The sequence below is a fragment of the Danio rerio genome, chromosome 20, assembly GCF_049306965.1.
Source record: "Danio rerio strain Tuebingen ecotype United States chromosome 20, GRCz12tu, whole genome shotgun sequence".
NCBI classification, from domain to species: domain Eukaryota; kingdom Metazoa; phylum Chordata; class Actinopteri; order Cypriniformes; family Danionidae; genus Danio; species Danio rerio.
The window spans coordinates 41,517,459-41,542,500 of record NC_133195.1 but is presented as its reverse complement, the minus strand read 5'-3'; the positions used below and the strand labels follow the sequence as shown (position 1 = coordinate 41,542,500).

The following is a 25,042-nucleotide window of genomic DNA, read 5'->3' as shown; positions in this document are numbered from 1 at the left end:
GTTTGGGGTTATTTCGATACTGGTGCTGTAGCATTACTTTTTAAACAGTTCCAGTGGCAAAACAGTGCCTAAAACGATACTTTTGAGCCAAAAAATCATGACAAAAAATATTTTAATCAATATAATTGAACAATATAATTATGCATTTAGAATACAATTAAAGTATACATTAATTCATATTTTATATATTTGAATTTCAGTATCCAACCCTAGTCGTAGATCGCTCAAGTTACATTTCTAAAATTACTATTATATATCATATCTGATAATACAAGGACAGAAACCACTTTTGTAATGCTAAAGTAAGAAAACATTAATATAAATGTGTGAGAACATCTTTGCCAAATGCCATAACAAATAATCATAACACATCTATTTCAAACAAACTCAAGAACGGAAAATAACAAAGTAAAATAACAAGCCCAATTTAAAATTGTCATTTCTCCATCCAAATTATGTTTTCCAGAGATCAATTTATGGCATGAGTGTTTGACATGACACCAGAGCTGAGTAAATAATGACATAATATTGATTTATGGGTGAACGATTCCTTTAAAGTTCTCATTTGGCTTCAAATTTTACAATCTTTGTCCAAACACACAAATCAGTGTCTTGAAACTCTCCTGATACGGGGCAGGGGTTTTGACCCAGGAGAGCACAGCTGGGAGTTCCTTCAGCTGAGTTTGGGAAAATTCCTTTAGAGATGAAACTCTCAAGAAGATGTAAACAAACCCTGACAAGAGCACCAGAAGACATTTCAACCTCAGTTTAGAGCTAGCAGATCACCAATGCAGCCCAGCTGATTTCTTTACTTTATATAAAATATTTGAAAGATGAAGCTCAAAGTAATTTCAATACGTTTTTTCTGACTACATAACACTACGACAGTATCCAGTTATTGGCTTTTAAAGATTACTTGATGTTTCAATGACCCTGGAGATTTGAGAAGTACTCAAAGCTCAGCAGCAATGGATCATCGTTCTTTCCATCTCTCTCAGACATATCAGATGACTCCTTTTCTCCAAAAACATACTTTCAATATTTTTCTTGATGCGTACCTTATGTGTTCATCACCTCATCACTTTTCTCAAGCTGTAAATCTGCCAAATGAGAAATCACATGTTGAACTTTATCCAAACGCACAGGACATTTAAGATCCCCTCCTATACACCCTCCACCTTAGGAGTCAAAGGTCAGTCTTTCAGTGCATTACGTGTGTGTGAGTGCAGCTATAAAATTGCACATCTAGCACAAATTCCTCTTTGACATTTCATGGAAGAGGGCTTTGAACATGGTGCATCGTCACCAGTGTTTTTCTTGGCTGTAGAAAGAAGACAATTCCCAGTACAGATATTCACTCAAACTGACATGTATAGTAGTGATGGGTCAGGCAGTCCGAGGTACAGATTCATGTACTGTACACATAACAGTACATCTACTTTTCTAAGTGATCAGACCATGTTCTGCTGGAAATGTAAAAAGACAGAGACAGAAAGCCATATATAGTGATACATGTCATTAAGACTGACTTTGTCTATGTAACTACAATCTAGAGCTGAAGAAAATTGGTAAATATTATCTGCAAAGTTGACAATAAAAAAATAACAATCAAAAACTTTGCTTTATAGCCTTTCACAGTTGAATAAATCAATACAGAAATACAATGGCTGCCCAGTTTTTTCCTGAGTGCAAGTTGCAGAAGTTAAGTTTTTCATACATTTTCCCATAAGGAAATAAAAACAAATATTTATGCATTATTATAGGCAATGAATGAAACAAACCAACAGCAAGGTGAATAAAAACATTAACATTGCGACCAAAAATATATATTTAAAAAGCATTGCTGTGGTTGATAAGATGTTTTAAGCTAAAATTAAACTACATAAACTTCCACCAATCAAAAATACAGCAAACAAATTGTGCCAAAACTTCTACTTGTGTATGTATGTGCTGTAATTTCACTCTAGGAACCACTAAACACACACAGCTAGTGAACCACAGCAATATTCTAGCAAGCAAGCCTAGTATTGTGGGAGTGAGTCAATACAATATATTTCCACCAATAAGTCAATCAATAAGTCAATAATATATATCTCAACAATCATACCAGAACAAATAAAACTATTTTAAAAATGTTGCTAAACAAGATTTTAAATACATAAGGAATTGCAGGTACAAACACACCATGAGTATAAAATAACATGATAAAAGATAAATCAGAAGAAAGCCTGCTTAAAAAGATGGGTCTTGAGACGAGATTTAAAAGTGTGAAGGCTATCACTGCTCCTTATGTCCAGGGGAAGTGAGTTCCATAGTCGAGGAGCTGCGGAGCGAAAAAATCTAGCTAACAATGTGGTGCAAGGTGGCACTAGGGAGAAAGAGTTGGCTAATCTAAGAGTGTGAGAAGGGGTATACATATGAAGAAGTTTGGTGAGATGTTGAGGAGCAAGATTATGAAGTGCCTTGAAAGTGAAAGTAGTATTTTATAATTAATACGAAACCACCGGAAGCCAGTGAAGCTGATAAAGAAGTAGTGTGATATGCTCACGAGATGAAGCCCTAGAGATGACACGAGCTGCATGGTTCTGAACCAGACGGAGTTTATGGAGAAGGAAGCCCAGTGAGAAGTGCATTATAATAGTCAAGATGTGAAGTAATATTGTACAGCCCAAATATAGCGTTTTAGCATTGATATTCCACTGTGTTTACTTGCAATAGTCACATCTCAGCATATGCAATGTTGAGTCTGTATTATAATTTTTTTTTTTTTATGTGATTGAGGCCTGTCGCTGTGTGAGGATTTTAAAAGCAATTTGACATAAGGAATTGTACCATTAGTAAAGATTAGTTTTATCAATCTTTCAATTTTCAATTGTATCTTTTTCTTTAAATGTATTTATGCTTTTAATTTGTTTATTAAATTCATCAATCATTTACTTGTCGGCTTAGTCCCTTTATTAATCCATGGTCGCCACAGCGGAATGAACCACGAACTTATCCACCAAAGGTTTTACGCAGCGGATGCCCTTCCAGCTGCAACTCATCACTGGGACACATCCATACACTCTCATTCACACACATACACTAAAGACAATTAAGACTACCTAATTCACCTAAATTACATGTCTTTTGACATGATTTTATGCAGATAAAATTGTATGCCACCATATGCAGCGGGTGAAATTAAATTCATATCGCAATACATATATATAACAATATATATACAGTGGAAGTCAAAATTATTAGCCTCCTTCAAATTTTTTTATTCTTTTTTTAAATATTCTCCAAATTATGTTTAACAAAGCAAGGAAATTTTCACTGTTTGTCTGATAATATTTTTTCTTCTGGAGAAAGTCTTATTTGTTTTATTTCGGCTAGAATAAAAGCCGTTTTTAACTTTTTAAACACCATTTTAGGTACAAACTTGTTAGCCCCTTTAAGCTATATTTTTTTCTCTCGATAAACTACACAACAAACCATCGTTATACATTAACTTGCCTTATTGCCCTAACCTGCCTAGTTAACCTAATTCACCTAGTTAAGTCTTTAAATGTGACTTTAAGCTGTATAGAAGTGTCTTGAATAATATCGAGTTAAATATTATTTACTGTCATCAATGCAAAGATAAAATAAATCAGTTATTAGAAATGAGTTATTAAAACTTATGATTAGAAATGTGTTGAAAAAATCTTCTCTCTGTTAGACAGAAATTGGGGAAAAAATAAATAAGTGGTGCAATACTTCAGGAGGCTAATAATTCTGACTAAAACTGTACATAATATTATATTTTATTACATGAATGCAAAAAAATAACATTAATATCAGATTTTATTTTGTAAATACAGGAATGCAATACACCAGTTTTTTATGATAACTGAGCCAAGCAATTCTCATTTCCACAAGCTATCATCTGTGATAATCACCACAACAGGAAATGTGTATAAATGAATAAAAACAAAGTAGACCTCAGTAATGTGAGGGCACTGATAAATATGAATGGACTATTGTGACTATCTAAGCATGAGTGGGCTGGGTTGTACATTTGGACAAGACAGTGAGGACACTGCCCTTACATATCCTTCACCAACGCGCAGAGGAGAGAAGTTCAGTACTCGGCCATGGTCAGACAAGTTTTACCCACAGTCTGTACAAAGGGATATTGCTCCCGGCCCACTCATAGACAAATCTCTATTGCATCCTGTTTTTCTTTCTTGGAAAGAGCAACAAACATATGAAACCTCAGACATCACAACATCAGGCTGCATGTAGGCATGGGATGAAACCCGGTTTCATGGTTTACAGTGGTTTGAAAAGTCAAGTATTTAATACCACTGAAATGTTCTTTTATACTTTTCCCAAGATATATGCAAGGTTTTTAAATATATTTTGTGTTTTTTAAACTAATAAAGAGAGCAGAAGACAATAATTTATTTAAACTATAGCCTGATCATGTTTACTGCTCCGAATTTTTTTCAAAATGTTTCTTAAAATAAAATTGTGTTCAATAGGAAAAGTTTTTTTTTTCTACCCAGATATTTAAAAAAGAACTTATTTTATAGCAGTAATCACAATACCATGTAACCGTGGTCCAACATTATCATACTGTCAGAAAATTATACCAGCCCATGTCTAGCTGCATGTACAAGTGTATATGAAAAAGAGCTAAATATAAATATTTTGCAACCATCAAATGTAAATCATAAAATATGGTACATTCTAATTGTTTCTTGTGTTTTGGATTAAGTTTGACAACCACCTACTGTATTAGTAGAGACGAAGTGGACCTTTACAGTTTTCCTCAAAACCAATTCAATTCCCATTATAAACAACAAAACTAATAATAAAATTAATAATGTTTTGTTTGCATGTTGTAAGCTGATAAACACGTGGACATTGGTGATTTTACTTCAGAATCTTACCTGTACAGAGCCTCCACATCAATACCGTAACATTTCACAGCAATATACTGAAATCCAAAAAGGTCATTTAGTCAAAAACAGCCGTCGCCACGTGACTTCTTGGCGTCTGATAATTAAGGTATGCTATACTTTACATACAGTAGAAACTGTATAATGCCTGTCCGTTCTGATTTTAACGATGAAACAGCGTCGTCAACGTAAACAGGAAAGATGCCTTCAGGCGATTGACCAACCAGAATAAAGAATTTATAAATTAGTCCCGTCCTGTCAATCAGAGCCATTCATCACTTCTCTTCAAAGACCCGCCCACAAAATACATGTTAGCCAATCGGTTGTCAGCAAATCCAAACAACTGTCAGACGTTTCTGAATCTCTTTCTGAGTGGAAAACGATGCTCTGAGTTTACAGAGTGAGATTGTCGCGCCGAAACTGCTGTACTTTCTCAAAACACATTTGAAGGTAATATGTAATGTATGTAATAATAACCTTTTATGAGTGAAATTCCTCACAGCATCTATTTACAACAATATTTACCTGTGCTATACATTGCTGTGCGTTAGGGGGAGACAAACACTCACAATTAACTGCAATTATGCAAGTTTTGTGATTCCCACCTTTTATTATGAGGAACTTTTTTCCCTCAGAAATCAAACCAACCTAGACTAACATTAAATACTGGAGTGATTTATAAAAGAAAGTTGAGTTATGCCTTTGAACATTTGAACAATAGTGTCAATTGTAGAAAAATATTAATATAAATACCAGGCTGAATTTCAGCATACACATTAAATGCCCTGCAAAATGTTCCAGAGACAGAGAATGTAACTTATCATGAAGCTGCTAATCAGGTTTGCTGCATATAAGAGACATTCTCCTCACATACTTGAGAGTTTCTTGAGGTCTTAGCGCTGAGTAACAGCTAGACTCGTGAGGCCTCGTGCATGGCCCGGGTTCAGCGCTGTTCAGCATTGCTGTCAGCCAGCTCATCTTCAGCTCTGTCAACATGAGCTCTCCATGTCAGAAACAATTAGATAGTTAATGTGAGCTTCCATGAGCAACAGGCTAACCTTGACTCTTGTGACCCCGGGTCTCTAAATTCAGCTATGGGAATCTCGGAAGATGGTATACTTTGGCATGTCATTACTTTTATTTTAAAGATGTTTTTAGTAGAAAAATATTAGGTAGAATAGATCAACTACAATGCTGCACTAATTACACTAATTATAGTTAATTATAGTTATAAATATTACATTATTAATTATAATTAATTATAGTTATAAATATTACACTAACACAGATACACTAATATTGGTACATACTCATTCATTGAGTTTCCTTTGGCTAAGTCCCTCTATTCATCAGCTGTCGCCGCTATGGAATGAGCCACCAACTTATCCAGCATATGTTTTACACAGCCAATGCCCTTCAAGCTGCAACCCAGTACTGGGAAACATCCATACACACTCATTCACACACATACACTATGAACAATTTAGTGAATTCAGTTCACCTATAGAGCATGTCTTTGGACTGTGGGGGAAACCGGAGCACAGAGAGGAAACCCACACGAACACAGGGAGAACATGCAAACTCCACACAGAAATGCCAAATAGATCATCCGGGGATCATACCAGCAACCTTCTTGCTTTGAGGCGACAGTGCTAACCACTGAGCCACCATGTCGCCATTGGTGTGTACTATGAAGTTTAAAATAAGTTTTAGAAATATTTTCAATTTTTTGAGTAGTTTTGACTGCAATAAAGAGATAATTCACCCATAAAAATTACTAATCATTTACTTAACCTAAAGTGGTCCAAACCTTGGATTGTTTATAAAAAAAGATTTTGAAGAATGCTGGAAACTGATATCCACTGACATTACACTGTATGAAAAAAATACTGTGGAGGTTTCTGACATTCTCCTAAATGTCTTCTTTTCTGCTGAACAGATGGGAAAAACTATGACATTTATTTAAGCAGGTTTAAATGCAGCCCTGTTATTGTTACTTCCATAAATTTAATGTAAATACAGATTCATCAATAGCTATTATCCAATATTTGAATAAGGTAACACTCTAATACATCTAATACTGTAATACACATTTAACCATTATGAAAACGTGTTATTTATTATTTCATGAACCTTTTTATTTTAATAAAATTTTATTTACTTAAATTTTATTTTTCATATGTTCTTAAATATTTACTTAAAGAGCTATTAAACTATTAAAGACCTATTCTACCACTTTTTCAAGGCATAAGATACATTTTTATGTCTCCAGAATGTGTCTGTAAAGTTTAAGCTCAAAACACCCATGAGATTATTTATTACACCTTTCAGAAGTTTGAAATTTTCAGCTCTGAGCATCTTATAGCTGTTTTTGTTGCCTTTGCCTTAAATGCTAGTTCTCCCCACTCACAAATACCAAGGTCCTGTCAGAGTGTGGCTCAATTTTCGCCTCTACTGCGTCAGATAATCAGCACATTGACAGACAAGAAGGAAGCAGATCTCTCGTAATGTTTGTGAGAAATACTACAGTAAAAACTTCACCAATGATTATTTGATGTATTTGTTGTGGAGTTAATTCAAGCCTTTTGATGAGTCACACACAATGTCGCTAAACACACACACGCACGCACGCACGCACTCACTCACTCACGCACTCATGCACGCACATGTTAAATTTGCACTGTTTTTTCACACAAATGTGACAGGATACATGTTAATATCCACTGCTGTATGGACATTCGTATCCATTAATGTATGAAATAAACCTGATTTAACGTCCACAAACCGGGATTGAAGCATCTTCTTTTATAATTGTACTGCTATGCGGCTGTGCTCATAAGACAGTAAAATTGCTGTAATTCATTACAAACATGCACTGTTTTAGAAACATTTTAAACTTGTAAAACTCATTCTAGGTTACATTTGATGACGGCTGATGATCACAGAGAGCTGAACAGATCTTTTAATCCTGGTTACTTTGCAGATGTCCTGTATTGTTGATATGATTATATATGTTACTATGAAGACATGCTAATACGTGCCTGTCAATCAATTTGGTGGGTGGGGAAACCACACTTCTACATCCCGTTGCGGTGGGCCTCAAAATAGGAGGGATTTGGATCCTGTTTTAACATCAGGAATTAAAAAAAAAAAAAGAGACTTATTGTTTATATCACGCCAATATGACAGTGAACACACTAAGCCTACACAGCTCTGTCCAAACAGCTTACAAAAGATGATTTTCATCATTGGTGCCCTTTAAATTAATTGTTTTTTAATTAAAACTCCAAATCAAAACTCCAAAATACCACATTATAGTTGCAAAAAAATGTGAAAACTTCAATACCAACAGAAAAATAGGCCTGTTCAGCAGCCCAAAATTACAATCAGTAACTGAACTTGTTCATACTTTTACATTCGCAAAAGTGCCTTCTAGATGTACACCCTTTGACCCCAAAAAAACACGCAGAAGAATGTTTTTTTCCCTGCTGTACTCATTTTCTCCACTGCAAAACATATTTAGAATGAGATAATTTGACTTGACAGATCAAAATTTTGGGTTGCCAAAAAGATTACAGGGAACCGGTTGCATAATGTGGACTAATTGTGAACAGAAGCGAGAGCTGTAAAATCTTTTACCTTTATTATATCTTCCACCATCTGTGTTCAGACCATCTTTACAGCCACATTCCTTTTAGTCGCGAATGATCTTATCAGCAGCATTTATGAAGCATGGATCTGATTACAAGCACTGACATTTCGGTACAGTATATCCTTCTCTCTGATATCCTTATCTTGAAAACCATATATAGTTCTGTCAGAATGAACGTGATTGATTTTCCGCTGCTATTTTCACTGGCCTGCCAGAATACTGTATCATATTTCTTTCCGAATATTCAATCTCCAAGTCCAAAAGTGATGAACACAATGCTGGCTGTTATGCAATCTAGTGTGTCCCACTCACTCATTTACATGCATTTACACACACAGGGATACAGTGAGTTGAGTCCCAAAACCAGCTGCACTTCCTGAGGGATTTATCTGGAGCGGCGGATGTTTGGGAGCATTCGAATTATGAAAATCTTCCTCTTCCTCATGGTTTAACATGGGAAGGAGTCAAGGTCAGGGGATTTTTTTGACCCATATGCATTTATTTGTATTAAAAAAAATTAAACAAGTGTTTTTATTAATTTTACATTTTTCAATAATTACCAAAGAAAATAATGCTAATAATAATAATTAAAATAAATAAAAATGTCAATGAAAATATGCGGCCACCATTTTAAAAACACAAAAAGCGAGGCTGCAGTGGGAAGAAACCCGGAAGTATACAGGTAAACATTGCAACAACATGTGGACTACAAACCTCAAGCTGTTGCTGCGATTCAAAATGCAGATATGGTGTAAACATCACTTTAAAATCATTTAGTTAAGTTTAACTTTTAAAGTTTAACAATTAAACGCATATTAGGCATCAAACAAAATCACTGTCTTTAAAAGTAATACGCTTAAATGTCCTCCTAGGCTTCAACTCATGACACCAGGTAAACACCGTAGGAAAGTTTCCCTGCTTCAACCCATGTAACCCAGTGAGTGATAAAACAATACAGTCCTCTGTAGCACACCCTTGTGTTGTATGTTACAGTGTGTCCTGGAAATGAAATTTTAAAAACGTCCAAATCCCACTAACATTTGAGCACTATGGCAAATCAACGGTGTTTAAGCACGCGCTAAATAGTGCTTAAATATTAGCAGCAAATTGACGTTTTTTTAAAAAATAAATTTCAGTGCTAAAATTTTCGTGACAAGTCTCATACAGTGAAAGAATCAGTTCATTAACTTGAGTTTAAAAAATGGCACTACTTAGCTAACGTTTTCTTTCCCACGTTTTAGATGCTATTTACACAGTGGATGCCCTTGCAGCCGCAACCCAGTATTGGGAACACTCATACACTACAGACAACTTAGTTTATTCAGTGTACTTATACTGAATGTCTTTGGACTTTGGGGGAAACTGGAGCACCTAGAGAAAAGAAAACCCACCGAAACTCGAACAAGCGACCTTCTTGCTGTGAGGCAACAGTGCTAGCCTCTAAGCCACAGTGCTGCCCAACACCTCATTTCATCATTCTAAACCCTTCATTTGTGGCTTTCCTTGAGTAGCACATGTCATTGTTTTGTTATTGCTGTGTCCATTTGAGGTCAACATGCTCACATTCCCCTCAGTGCTCTCTGGACGTGTGTGGAATTCAGACCAGAGCGGCCCAAAACCATAATGCTTCCTCCAGAAAACATCACAGATGCTCTGAGGTGCTCTTGGCCAAAAACAATCATTGTTGTTGTTGTTTTTTTGCCAAACCTGTCAGGCTGTGCTGCCAGTCGGCTCTAACTGTCTCGTCTGTCCACAATACACCATTCCAACGCTCCTATGCCGAATGAATCTGCAGTATGTTTATTTATGAGAACATCAATTCTGTATTATACAACAGATAATTCTAGTCCTTGACTGAGCCATGTTCAAAGCCATCATAAATTACTCTACAAACATGTGACCTCAGTTCATCAGAATTACTCAGAGGAAATCCCCAAGAACAAGGTGAGAACATGCAAACTCCACACAGAAATGTTAACTGACCCAGCGGGGACTCGAACCAGCGACCTTCTTGCTGGTGACGCCCCAATTCAATTCAATTTAAGTTTATGTATATAACGCTGTTCACAATCACACTCATTATTGTTTTAAACAAGCAGCTTTATAAACGGTGCACATTACTGAATTACAATCAAATTGTAAAAGTTAAGATCATTAGTTACCATAACTTCATAAGTTACTAATAACTTTAACTAATTAACTAGTAACTAATAGCTTTTACCAGTTAAAGTTATTATATATAAATATATTGTGCAATACAGTATGAACACAAAAGTACATTCACTGCAAAAAATGCTTTTCTTGCTTAGATTTTTTCTCTTTTTTCTAGTCTAAATATCTAAAAATTCCTAAATCAAGAAGAATTTTCTAGACAAGCAAAACACATTGTCTCGTTTTGAGAAATAATATGCCAATATTAAGTGAGTTTTTCCTTAAAATAAGCAAAATAATCTGCCAATGGGGTAAGCAAAATAATCTTATATCAAAAGAAAAAACAATTATTTTGATTGTTTTAAGGAAAAACTCACTTAATATTGGCATATTATTTCTCAAAACGAGACAATGTGTTTTGCTTGTCTAGAAAATTCTTCTTGATTTAGGAATTTTTAGATATTTAGACTAGAAAAAAGAGAAAAAATCTAAGCAAGAAAAGCATTTTTTGCAGTGTTGTTGTTGTTGTAAATACATAAAAAGGCCACTAAATGTATAGTAAATTTAAAAATGTAAAATGTTTGTAATTATATAAACCTATTATATGCACACTAAAAACTGTATAAATACAGGTTAACGATATAGTACAGTTGAAGCCAGAATTATTAAACCCCCTGAATTATTATTTATTGAATTATTATTATGTTTATCATTTCTAAACATAATAGTTTTAATAACTCATTTCTAATAACTGATTTATTTTATCTTTGCCATGAAGACAGTAAATAATATTCTACTAGATATTTTTCAAGACACTTCTATACAGCTTAAAGTGACATTTAAAGGCTTAACTAGGTTAATTAGGTTAACTAGGCAGGTTAGGGTGATTAGGCAAGTTATTGTATAATGATATTTACTGTATGTATAGTTATTGTATAATGATATAATGATGTTTGTTCTGTAGACTATCAAAAATAAATATAGCTTAAAGGGCCTAATAATATTGAAATAAAACAAGTAAGACTTTCTCCAGACGAAAAAAATATTATCAGACATACTGTAAAAATGTCCTTGCTCTGTTAAGCATCATTTGGGAAATATTTAAAAAAGAAAAAATTCAAAGGGGGTTTAATAGTTTTAATTTTAACTGTATATTCTGTACTGTCAAGTGTATACACAACACCTTATTGTAACTCTTTTTTTTTGTTGTAATGTAAAAGCGTGTATTTTGTGAAGCTGCTTTTGAATGATAATTATTGTAAAAAGCATTTCATAAAAAAAACTTGATTTGAATCCAAGAATCACAGTTTTCACCAAAAAACAAAAAAATAAATAAAAGTGTTTTTTGAGATCAATCGGCACACTTGATCTGTATAGTGAACTGTATAATTATCAGCGTCATATTTTAAGCAAACAAAAAAAAAGCAAAAATACCAGAACAAAAATACCGGTTTTCCTCAGCTCTGTATAGCTTGTCCTTAAGTGGTCATTTTCCATCACAGAACATTTCGTGAGCGGCAGTGAGGAAGGGGGTCAGGTGTTCCCTGCTTATCATATCCTGCTGTCAAGAAAAAGAGCAGATGAGAATCCACCCTGTGCTTGAGTTTCCGAGGACACACAGTACATGATGCAACAAACAGGAAGGCATCATTCACGCAGACGCTAATGCAGCACAGGGATCTGCTGAAAACATTATGTACTGTCTCCACAGGGACGTCCTGTGTGTAGCACGATTACTGTACTGTCCATCAGTCTGGCCTGGCTTTCCATATTTATACACAAACACAGAAATGGATTCATTCATTTACCTTCAGTTTACTCGCTATTTCAGCGGTCACCACAGCGGAATGGACTGCTAACACAAAAATGGTCCATCCGGGACTCGAACCAGTGACCTTCTTGTTGTGATGCTACATTGCTAACCACTGAGCCACCGTGCCTCCTTCGAAATTAAATTTTAGGGGAATTAAACAAAATATATATCTATTTTGTTATTTTGCTCATAGTTATGGACTGAATACAATTTAGCTCTGGGCTGATCTAAAAACAGGTAAATAGAAATCTGGGTTAAGCATCTTAAATTTTCTCATATTCTTCCCACTGTAATTTACCCAAGGTTAGGAATTAATCCAAAGCATTCATACTGATGTTTCACAATATTCCAAACTATTGAGTTATTGTCTTTATTTGTATATTTGAAATGTCACATTTAATGTTTATCACAGCTTTTGGCTTGTTTACATACAGTACAGATCAGGGGTGTCCAATTCTGCTCCTGGGGGGCCACTGTCCTGCATATTTTAGCTCCGGCCCTAATTAAACACCTGGGGCCATCAGCGCAAGTTAAAACGTAGCCTAGATGTGACGTAAAGGGACACTGTGTTACAACTTACAGTACACAACACTAAGGGCTCTATTTTGACGGTCCATGCGCAGAGCGCAAAACGCAGGGCGCAAACGCTTTCAGGGCGTGTCAGAACGCATTTTTGCTAACTTAAATTAAATCCGCTTTGCGCCATGGCGCATAGTCTAAAAGGGTTGAGTTTATTTTATTTATGAGTTATAGGTGTGTTTTGAGAATAAACCAATCAGAGTCTCATCTTCCATTACCTTTAAGAGCTAGCTGCGTTGCGCCATAAGTGCATTGCTATTAACATGACAAAGTAAGTTCACTTTCGCTTTTGCTCTCGTGGATAGGGAAACCTTACCGCACAGACATCAATTAGCCTATAAATAATTAATTTTGTTTGTTAAGCGCAAAGATTTGTTTCAAAACTATTTCTAAATTCATTTCTAATTTCCAGCAAACGAATAAATGATTAATAATAACAAAGTTTGGTCAAAATACTGAGTTATTTGCAAATACACCTGCTATGCCCCATATGGTCTAAAACCTGACAGGTGGACAAATCTAAGCTTGTTTTTAATAAAACAAATATAAATATGGATATAATAAATAATACTGCTAATAATAATAACATTATACAAAAGCAAATTAAATGAACTGAAAAAGCCTCCCGAGATGAAGAAAGTATGAAGGCAGTGGTTTTTAAATTCATGTAGGCTAGAAATGAATATGTTTTGTAATATTTTAATCATTTATATTTATATCCTATATATATATCCTTAATATATCTTTTTCATATGTAAAGATTTTTGCATATTGCATCTTGTGTGTAGTGTGTACGCCAGGTGCACTTTGTGCCAGACAATAGACCGACTTTGTTCTGGTCTAAAAATCAGACTATTTACAGTTTCTCAAAATAGCAACACGCCAAAATACGCCTGCTTTTTTAGACCAGAACACCTATGGGCGCACATTTGAGCACAAATGCATTTGCTATTTAAACAGCGTGGCGTAATGCCTCAAAATGACCCTTGCGCCAAGCTTAAAGTAGTAAAAGACTATTGCGCTGCACCTTGCGCCGGGTGTATGATAGGGCCCTAAATGTTTTTGTGTTGCACCACTGGAATTAGTTTAAATTTAATGCTACGTTACAATTAAATATTTAGGGCAGCCTCTACGCATGTATTACGGTATGTATTACAAAGAGATGACGGCGAGATTAGTTAACTTTGAGGCTGTTTTATTTTTTTTTTGGCACTGTTACAAATTTCCCAACTTTAAATGCTAAAGCAAAGGCTAAAGTCTAAATGGGATACATCAATATAGCATACTATTTGTGACACTGTACAACAATAATATTTTTACATTACTGTGAGGTTTGCGGTACGAATAGACATGAATAAAATACAATAATTGGTATTTTAGTAAATAATATAAATTATTCTTATTAACATCCGGCAGCACCTGTATCCTTTCTAGCAACAACCAAAGCAAAGCATTCCAGAGCATAAATGAGATGTGATTGTTATGTTTATCAGCCAACCACAAGAATGAATGATAAATAGAATGTTAGATAAACTCACCGGCCACTTTATTGGGTATAACTGCTTGTTAATGCAAATTTCTAATCAGCCAATCACATGGCAGCAACTCAATGCATTCAAGCATGTAGACACGATCAAGAAGATCTGCTGCTGTTCAAACCAAGCATCAGAATGGGGAATAAGGGTGATTTAAGTGACTTTAAACGTGGCATGGTTGTTGGTACCAGAAGGGCTGGTTTGAGTATTTCAAAAACTGCTGATGTACTGGGATTTTCATGCACAACCATCTCTAGGGTTTACTGTGGGCGCAAATGTCTTGTTGATGCCAGAGGAGAATGGCCAGATTGGTTCAAGCTGATAGAAAGACAACAGTAACTCAAATAACCACTCGTTACCACCAGGGTATGCAGAAGAACATCTCTGAACAAAAAACATGTTCAACCTTGAGGCGAATGGGCTACAGCAGCAGAAGACCACACCGGGTGCCACTCCTGTCAGCTAAGAACATGAAACTAAAGCTACAACTCGCACAGGCTCACCAAAATTGGATAATAGAAGATTGGAAAAACATTGCCTGGTCTTATGAGTCTCTGCTGCAACATTCAGATGATAAGTTCAGAGTTTGGCATCAACAACATGAAAGCATTGATCCATCCTGTCTTGCAACAGTTTAGGCTGGTGGTGGTGGTGGTGTAATGGTGAGGGGGATATTGGCACACTTTGGGTCTATTAGTATCAATTGGGCATTGTGTCAATGCCACAGCCTACCTGAATATTGTTGCTGACCATGTCCATATCCCTTTATGACCACAGTGTACCCATCTTCTGATGGCTACTTCCAGCAGGATAACGTAATCTTGCAGCTTTTGAGACACAGATGAGACGGATATACACCAATGTTCCAACAGGATAATCATAAATCAAGTATCATCTCAGACTAGTTTCTTGAACATGACAAAGAGTTCACTGTACTCAAATGGCCTCCTCAGTCCCCAGATCTCAATCTAACAGAGGACCTTTGGGATGTGGTGAAATGGGAGATTTGCATCATGGATGTGCAGTAACTACGTAATGCTATTATGTCAATATAGACCAAAATCTCTGAGGTATAAATCCAGTAGCTTGTATGCCACGAAGAATTAAGACAGTTTATAAGGCAAAATGTGGTACAGCAAAGTACTAGTAAGATCTACCTAATAAAGTGGCCGGTGAGGACAGACAGACAGACAGACAGACAGATATATTATGACATTATCAAAAAATATAGCACACCCAAAAGACAATATGTGACAAAGGTCAAACACAATAGACCTTTAAATGAGTTAGATCTTTATTTAGTTGAATATGTCCACCTCCCTGAACAGTAGTGTCTCACATAGTTTGTTCGCACTGGTTAAAACACAATGAGCAACAGAGCATCAGTGCTTCACACAAGCACACAAACAACGTCACAAAACATATGCAAACCATATTGCACCCATATATATGTACATACTTGGTCAAACACACAAATGCACAACCCTACATTACGGCCCAAAAAAAGTCATGTGCAAAAAAAATATATATACTTTTGTTATTTTTATTGAGACTCCTATGAAACTGAAGTATTAATGAAAGTCTTTGAAGGATGCTTGTTTATTTTATTAGATGATATTGTAAAATACAGCAATGCAATTTTTACATCTCTAGTGTCACAAATCTGACTGAAGCGAGTGTGTCTCAAGGCACAGAGGCAGCTTATAGGTGTGAATGAGATTTTTCACGTAATCAAAATTAGCATTCAAATTAAAGCAGATCAGCTTTAAAGGAACAGTTCATAGAAAAATGTAATTCTGTCATTCTTTGAGCTGTTGATTATTTCAAATTTAAAATATTTTTTTTTCAGTTTAAAAACAAATATAAATCCTGTCATAATTTCTCACCCTCATGCTGTTTATGTTGTATGTCTCATAAACTAAGATATTTTGACGAATGTTGATAAAGTAACGGTTTTAGCTCCCAATGATGTCCATCGCATCGACAAAAGTCAATGAAATGAGAATAAAACTGTGTGGTTATCAGCATTCTTCAATAAATATTTTGTCAATACAGGTTTGGAATGACAGAAGTGTAGTAAAATAATGATGGAATTATTTTTTCCAGCCTGATCTCACGAGGAAATGTAACTATTTTTAGTTTTGTCAGTTTAGTGGCTATTCATACAAATTCATACGAGTTCAGTCCCAAACGTCTTTGGGGGATGAGCAAATCGTATAAATGAGATCATAAAAATTCATATGAATTAGCCACAGTGTAAAAAAATCTGGGTTACACGCAATTCCTCCATGTTGAACCAACACTAATCAAAGTTATCTTAAACAATTTTACGTGGATTCAACATAAAACAATTAAGTTGTACACCAACAACCTTAGCAATTGCAACGTTACAACTCAATTTGAATATGTAGGAAGAGGAATTGTCATTTCAACTCATTTAAATATGTAGTAATTTGAGTGCACTAAATTAAAAAGTTTCGAATTGACGTGAAAAGGGAATTGCCAAACTACATTAGGCGACATAGCATATCCCTTTGCCTGCTCTACCATTGACCATGGTTTGAAAAAAAAAAAAAAAGATAGTTTAAAAAAAAAAATTAAACAAACATAATCAAGTTGTACTACTACACTTGATTTTGGTTTTATTGTAAAACAACAACAAAACATGTTAAATGAGAATCTGAAATATTTTATGGCATACTTCAAAAATAAAGGTGATTTAGTATTCAAAAATGTTTTATTTTGATTGTTTTTAAATGATTTGGTCTTACACTCCATATTTTCAAAGTTTTTATAGTATATCGTCACCTTAGAATTATAAAGTTCTATCTGACATTTTTGTCCAAATTGAGTTATTGACATATTCTTATTAATTGACAACTTATTTTTTTTTAATAAGTTGTTTACATTTTAAGACTTTATTTAAAAAACAAATGTTAGACACTATGCTATGCACTATGCTCAGTATCTCAAAATCATTCAGAACGCAGATAGAACCTTATAACTCCAAGGTGACGATATGTATTAATTTCTGTACTTTAACCATAAACTGCCAATTGGTAGAGGTTGATATTTTAGAAATGATGGGATGTGTTGAAAAAGAATGCATTGAGTGTGTTAACTAGCGACATTAGGAGTTAAAAAATTTTTTTCTTGTTGGGGCAGTTAAAGGTATATAGCAAACTTTATTTAATCGTCAATATAATTTGAGATATATGATGTCAGTAAGTCACATCTGTAACAAAGCATAGTGTTTTTATTTTATTCACTCAAAAAATGGCATTTGCTGTTTGTTCAAACTACTTATTTAAAAAAGTTGAATTGTTACATTAACTTAATTCCTTTATGTTGTCCCAACACAAATGTATTGTGTGGAACCCAGCATTCTTACAGTATAGACACTCTACTGATAAACTTTTCTTTTTGTCATCAACTACTGAATCAAACAACAATAGCAATGACAGAATTGTTTCATTTTTGGGTGAACTATCCCATTAAAGATTATTTAGTTCAGTGCATAAAACCCTATCAGATCCTACAAAACTGCATGAGAAAGCACGACAGCTCTAGATTACTGCTCGTCGAGGGGTGGATTACAGAAGTAAAGAGTTTATCAAATGATTAAATGCTACTATAATAAAGTAATAGGACTAAATACGTATTTTGATCCAAAGCTGCTGCTCTTCCAATGAGCATGTGCAAGAAGAAATGCTCAGGAAGAGAAATTCACAGCATTTTTTTTTGTCTTCTTTGTAACTCGAATTGGAATTATATAAACATTCGGTAATCCCAGGTAGTTTAGATATGTTAGTTAATCACGTATACGGTATACTATTGACAAGGATACTAGCTCTACGGGTCCATCAAAACACTAAACATTTAGTCTTCTGACATGACGGCTATACAGTTTTAACAGTCTCTTGGTCAGGCTAAAAGGACTCGCATTCATTAAGATGCCGCCTTAACAAGAAGAGAAGAACAATTACATCTACTTATAAAAGGAATTTCGCTTTTCTTTGTAGACTTTACCAGCTAGATTAACAAAGATTCAGAATAAGATTCACATTTTTTCTGCAGTAATTGATGTCTCGCCGCTTTTGAGACACAGATGAGACGGATATACACCACTGTTCAAAACTTTGAGGTCAGTAAATAAGAGAAAAATTAATTTTTTCAGAAAGTTTTCATTAAATTGACAAAAAGTGACATATCTTTTAATATTGATCAAATAAAATACAAATATTCCACTAAAAATAAGCAGCTGCTTTCAACATGGATAGTAAATGTTACTTCAGCACCCAATATGAATATTAAAAAGATAGTTGAAGGATTGCGTGACATTGAAGACTGTAATAATGGCTAATGGAAGTCACATTTAAACAAGACTTTCTTGCAATCTTAAATGACCCCAAACTTTTGAATAGCAGTGTAAATTGAATGTGAAAGTGAAATAAATTGCTAAAACAACTTAGCAATGTCCTAACCATGCGACAGTTCATCTGAACACAACATAGCTATGCATAATAACATAATGACAACCAATTAGAAGATACTGATGTGTTATGTAGTTAGGTGAATCAATAAGATTCTGCTAAAATGGAAAGAAGTGAATACCAGAATGTGCCATTTTAAGCTGAACTAAAGGAGTTTTCAATCTGAGAAAAAAGAAAAATCAGCCCAACTGTGCTGCTAATATGTTTACAGATTGTTTGCTAATGCATGGGGGCCGCCCGATCATACTGAATCAAACCTGTTTGATATTTAGAATATTAAATCAGGATGGCTATTACATCAGAATTTCAACAACAGCCAATGCACGACTGAAAAACAAGCTGCAGTACATGGTGACATGGTGTTATATAGTGTGAGAAATTGATTCTGCGATTTTTAAAATGCATCACCATTCTCTTTTGAGTTGAAATTTTAACAGTAGATGGCACTGAATGCTTTACAAACAGCCGTAAGCTGCTTGCATCCAATTTCTTATAAATACCACATAAACCTAAAATAATCATTAATATATAAGGAAAGATTTGAAAGAATTAAAAGTGAGCTGCGTTTACATTAATCTCATAACATTAAAGTAATGTTAAATGACTCAGCCAACACTCAAAACGGTATTTTTGATGACTGATTAAACTACTTAATTTAAAATACGCTGAATCAACACAATTCTTGAGTTTTTATGAAGGACAACTCAACAAGTTAACTTAATTGATTTGTGTTGGAACAAATCATCTTCTGGCACCATCTTTTGTAAAAAAATTACAATGTAAAAAGTGATTAGTTACTTAAAACAAGTAAACCAATTGCCTTAAATGCAACAGGTTGATTTACAAAAGTAATGCAAGTAAACCCATGGTAACTTGGAACTGTTCAGTCGACTTAACTTTTATAATTATGCTAATTATACTAACTTTTTTTTTAAAGTGAACTAATCCCTTTTTACAGTGTCAGACTATTTTAGCAGTCTGTTTTTAAATAATTAATGTAATTATCACAATATTACATATTTGGTACGTCATTAAGTCTATAAAATCTACACTTATAGTCTGTATTGAATTAGAGACACTGGAGTCTGGAAGAGCAGATTCATTTTAATTACTGTCATTTTGCTAGATATAGAAAAGCTGGAAAAAAACCCAAATAAAATAAAGGTATATCGGAAAAAAGTGATTGGTTTACTTTTTTTCTTCTTAAAAAGTGAATTAAAATTCAAATCAAGTCAAATAAAAATTAAGTCAACGTAACAGTTCCAATTTACTATAGGTTTACTTGCATTATTTTTGTAAAGTCAACTTTTTGCTTTTAAGGCAATTGGTTTACTCGCTTTAAGCAACTAATCACTTTTTACAGTGTAAACTCAGAATCGATTGAATAATCTCAGAATCAATGCCGAATTGATTTCTTGAAGGATTTTTTGCGTCTTGAAAAATGACTAAAACTCCTTAGTTTTGAAGCTAACATGCTAGCTAACTAATGTAAACATTACCAGTTAACACTTCAGTGATGCTCCTCTGTGTAAGATCATGCAATTATCCTTATATCTTATAGTGTACACTGTAAAACCCAAAAAGTTAAAGCAACTTAAATGGTTTGTTGAAATTGGTTTCCTCAAATGGTTTAAGTTCAAAAAATAATCCTAATGAATACTGTGAACTTACTCCATTTGAGTACACGAAGTAATTCGAAAACAGTAAAACCCCAAAAAATGAAGAGAACTCAAACTAATCGAGTACTGTAAACCCCAATAAGTTAAATCAACTCAAACTGGAGAAACCAATTGCTACAAACCATTTGAGTTAAAAAACTAATCTATACGAGTACTGTGAACTTACTCCATTTAAGTTGAAGTAATGCGGTATTTAATTAACTCATTACCTTAAACACTGAGTTCGAAACCATTTTCATACAAGTAGAATAAACTTTCAGCAAATTTGGAGTTCATTACACTCATTTCACTTGATAAAGTTGACTGTTGGGTTTTACGGTGTATGTATACATACCATGATTTTCCAATTATATAGCGGGCACATGTTTGAAATTTGAAGGGAAATTATGAAGATATAATCAGATTTCATAATCGGTTTAGATTGAAAAACTCCAGCAGTCTAAGCCTGGCTTTAGTTATTGTTTTGATTAACATTTTGTTAGGACACCATATTCCGAGTCACAACAGATGAAACTGAAATAACGACAAAACCTTTGACTGTAAAATCCATAAAAGCACACGCAAAATGATTTTAAACACACTGCTGACAAGAATATCATTCATAAAAAAAGAAACTAAAACTAAAATCAAAATCAAAATAAAAACATACACAGGTCAAAAGAGTTGAAAAGGTGGATCATTTTCAAATCCATTCCTCCTAGTGAAGCATAAACCATACATTTGAAGGAAGTTTGTTTGTTCTTTTCCTATAATAAAGTCCAATCATTCACAATTTAAAAGCAATCTAAATCCACTATATTCACTCCGAAATCTTACTCTGGAACTTTCCTCTTGGAGGGAGGCACGAGATGCCCGGGCAGATCACTTGGCAGCTCGTGACCTTCAAGTTTGACCTTAATTAAATGGTTGGCCAAGGCGAACTCCTCGTCATCGAGCATCCCGTCTTTATCAATGTCAGCCAGCTTCCAGATCTTTCCCAGCACAGTGTTTGGCAGCTTGGACTTCACCATCTCCCTCTTGGCATTGGCCCCAGTCACTTTGCCATTGACAGGCGAGAGAGTGTAGAAGATTTCATCATACATGGGTTTGTCACGTGCCACAACCCATTCTACTTCATCAATGCCCTCTCCAGCTCCCTCACCATATCCATGTCCAAACGGCCCGTTCATGGTGCCCTCAAAAGCACCACCCTTCACCACCTGGTTAGGACGCTGCGTTTCTTCTTGGCGCACCAGAACCATAAGTTGGGCGATGTCATGGGCCAGCATATCATCCACAGTGTCCAAAAGCTTCATTTTTAGAGGCTGGAACTTGTTTAGATCGTGTGCCTGAAGCTGCTCCTATTCAGTGGGAAAGAAACCAAGAGAAAGAAGCACTTGTAAGTTGTAACAAAAGATCCTGTCAACATCTGTTGATACTGCAAGAGCAAAACAGCTCCACTCCCCTTACATATTCAGTTCCAGAAGGGCTGTGTCAGGGTGTTGCAGCTCGAAAAATATGAAAAGGCTTCTTTTGGAAATGGTTTCATTGGCGGAGAAGAAACATACAAACTAGCCGGCCAAATTTTGTCTGAAATGCAAATGACTCAGCGTTCATTTGTTTATAGGGTTGTTGAGTTGAAGCAACAGTTTTATAAACAGCATTCTTAAGGTGTGGTCACAATTTTACAAGCCAAAAAAGTCCATTGTCATAGAGGGCATTTCCAAAACATGCATACAGCCCTACGTTTTTTCATGATGTGGACGAATGTACAGTAGATGGATTTGTGGAAACTAGTCTTGAAGAGTTCACACTAAGTTGATGATTGATGATAAAGAGTGTTTGGCATGCTATCCCGGGAGAGAGCTGAGAAGATCCTCGAGTCCGGGTATCCCTCCCATATCATCCAGAGTGGATGGAGTCTGAACTCGGGTAGGTCTCGAGAGCTGGCCGGAATTCACTTGTTCGGCCAATTCCTTGATTATAAGGGTTGCCACAGTGGAATGAACTACCAACTACTGCACTCATATACTGTGCCATTTTGGTTTATTCAGTTCACTTATACTGCATGTCTTTTGACTGTGGGAGGAAACCCGAATTCCCAGGGGAAATCCATGCAAACACAGGGAGAACATGCAAACTCCACACAGAAATGACAACTGGCCCAGCCGGGACTCGAATCAGTGATCAACTTGTTGTGAGGCGACAGTGCTAACCACTTAGAGGCAGTGCCACCCTATCCTCGATTTAAAGCATGTTTGGCATGCTGTAGCGGGGGAGAGCCCTGAGCTCAGAAGATCCTTGAGCCTGGGTAGATCTCGAGTACTGCCCTGAATTTGTTCGTTCGTTCAGCCTATTCATTGATTATTGAGGTTATTGAGTAAATGCCCAGTACTAAAGCACTCGTATACTGTGCCAATTTGGTTTATTCAATTCACTTATACTGCATGTCTTTGGACTGTGGAAGGAAACTCCACACAAAAATACCAACTGGCCCAGCTGGGACTTGAATTAGTGATCTACTTGTTGTGAGGCGACAGTGCTAACCACTGAGATGCCGTGTCACCTTATCCTGGATGTAAAGTGTGTTTGGCATGCTGTCCTGGGAGAGAGCCCTAAGCTCAGAAGGTCCTCGAGCCCAGGTAGGTTTCGAGAGCTTTATATAAATCAAAAGTATACATATAATTAAATAATAAGCTTAAATAATGTCTATGAATATTACAACACAAAAAATATACCACTCTTCAAAATGTTCTGTGTGAAATTGTGAAGCTGAGTGTTTTCACAGCTGGATGTTTTGCTACACGAGGATGTGAAGACCTAAACTTTATCTCTAGAGCTGCTCTGAATGTCACTTCATTGTTTTAAACATGCACTAAAACTTGAGCGACTGAATCTAAATTGAATCATTCACTCTTTTTGTTTTGGTTCAAATGACATTACCTGCATTTTCTTCAGATTAGGGAAGTCTCCCGGGGAAATCTGGTGTTCCCTCTCAATGCGGCTGTAGATCTCACCCAAGCTGTTAATCAGCTCCTTCTTTTTGTTGTCCTTCCCAAAGACTGAGGGCATCTCTTTCTTCAGGGAGCTAATGATGTATGCATGGACCTGCGAGAGCACAAGAACAAAACCTTTTATTAGTTTAAAGGCAAGACAGTTTCAAACTTTCAAGAACATGATCAAAATTATTAGCCCTCCAGAAAAGTTTTTTTTTCTTTTTCAAATATGTCCCATATTATGTTTAACATAATATGAGTAAGGAATTTTACATTGTATTTTCTGTAATATTCTTTCTTAATCAATATAATTCGTTCAATTGTCTGCAAAACAAACCATAATTATACAATCACTTGCCTAATTACCCTAACTTGTGTAATTAAGCTAGTTAAACCTTTAAATTGCACTTTAAGCTAATTACTAGTGTCTTGAAAAATATCTAGTAAAATATTATGTACTGTCATCATAGCAAAGTCAAAAACAGTCATTAGTAATGAGTTATTAAAACCATAATATTTGGAAAGGTGTGGAAAAAAATCTTCTCTCCGTTAAACAGAATTTGGGGAAAAAATATTCAGGGGTGCTAATAATTCAGGAGGGCAAATAATTCTGACTTCAATTTACAGGGTATGTAAAAAGCATAATACTAATACTAATATAAACGTTTTCTCATGTAAAACATTTCACACAGAAACACACAGGATTGCAGTGTGTTAATTATCATGCAAGTAAACAAGAGGCTACACAAAGGTACTAAACATTGCGACCACACAAACAAAAAGTTGTAAAATTATAAATAAAGGTACACAAAAGTAAGTTAAAACAGACAAGTTGCAGATTTGAAGGGACAAAACACAGTTTAAGGTATCATCAGAAGGATCATAACAAGTATTTAATTAGTTTTTTTTTTTTGACAAAACATCGATTTCATTCAGTCTCGTTTAGATGTACCGTGGTTCAGTATGACCTCAAGGATGGCGGCAAATGTAGCGGAAGTTGTCTGGTCCTCATAGATATATATATATATATATATATATATATATATATATATGTACATTAATAATAACCAGAAGTCTGATTTATAAAATTTCCATAGAAAAATTCCTAGAAACTTCCTATAAGTGACCTACTATCAGAATAAATGTATATTCATTAACGATTATGGCTCACATGAGGATTTAAAGTGGTTCAATTGAGTCAATGACTACTCTTACAGGGACATAAGTAATTATTTGC

At 35.0% G+C, this 25,042-nt stretch overlaps 2 protein-coding genes and 1 long non-coding RNA gene across 7 annotated transcripts in view; 1 reads left to right on the top strand and 2 right to left on the bottom strand.

Annotated features, from left to right (window-relative positions):
* ccl38a.3 (chemokine (C-C motif) ligand 38, duplicate 3) overlaps window positions 1-5,149 on the bottom strand; it is a 35,364-nt gene extending 30,215 nt beyond the window's left edge. For 2 of the 3 annotated variants that reach the window (XR_012395346.1, XM_068215371.1), the window contains exon 1: window positions 4,920-5,141. Coding sequence is in view for 2 of the 3 variants with exons in the window: in XM_068215371.1 (XP_068071472.1) it covers window positions 4,920-4,938 (19 nt within the window). In the remaining variant the exon portion in view is untranslated. Of the gene's footprint in view, window positions 1-4,919 lie in introns of all 3 variants that reach the window. The other variant, NM_001386386.1, reaches the window with a different exon arrangement.
* A 9,150-nt stretch (window positions 5,150-14,299) lies between these two features.
* Window positions 14,300-18,448, top strand: LOC141379397 (uncharacterized). Its single transcript, XR_012395995.1, has 2 exons — window positions 14,300-16,471; window positions 16,618-18,448. It is a non-coding gene; the product is annotated as an uncharacterized lncRNA (long non-coding RNA).
* The window catches only part of ehd3 (EH-domain containing 3), a 45,291-nt gene continuing 36,179 nt past the window's right edge, over window positions 15,931-25,042 (bottom strand). The window contains exons 6-7 of one of the 3 annotated variants that reach the window (XM_068215509.2): window positions 23,753-23,917; window positions 15,931-22,170 (exon numbers count right to left, since the gene is read on the bottom strand). In XM_068215509.2, coding sequence (XP_068071610.1) covers window positions 21,643-22,170; window positions 23,753-23,917 — 693 coding nt within the window. In that variant the 3' untranslated portion in view covers window positions 15,931-21,642. Of the gene's footprint in view, window positions 22,841-23,092; window positions 23,918-25,042 lie in introns of all 3 variants that reach the window. The other 2 variants (XR_012395623.1, NM_001045004.1) reach the window with 2 other exon arrangements.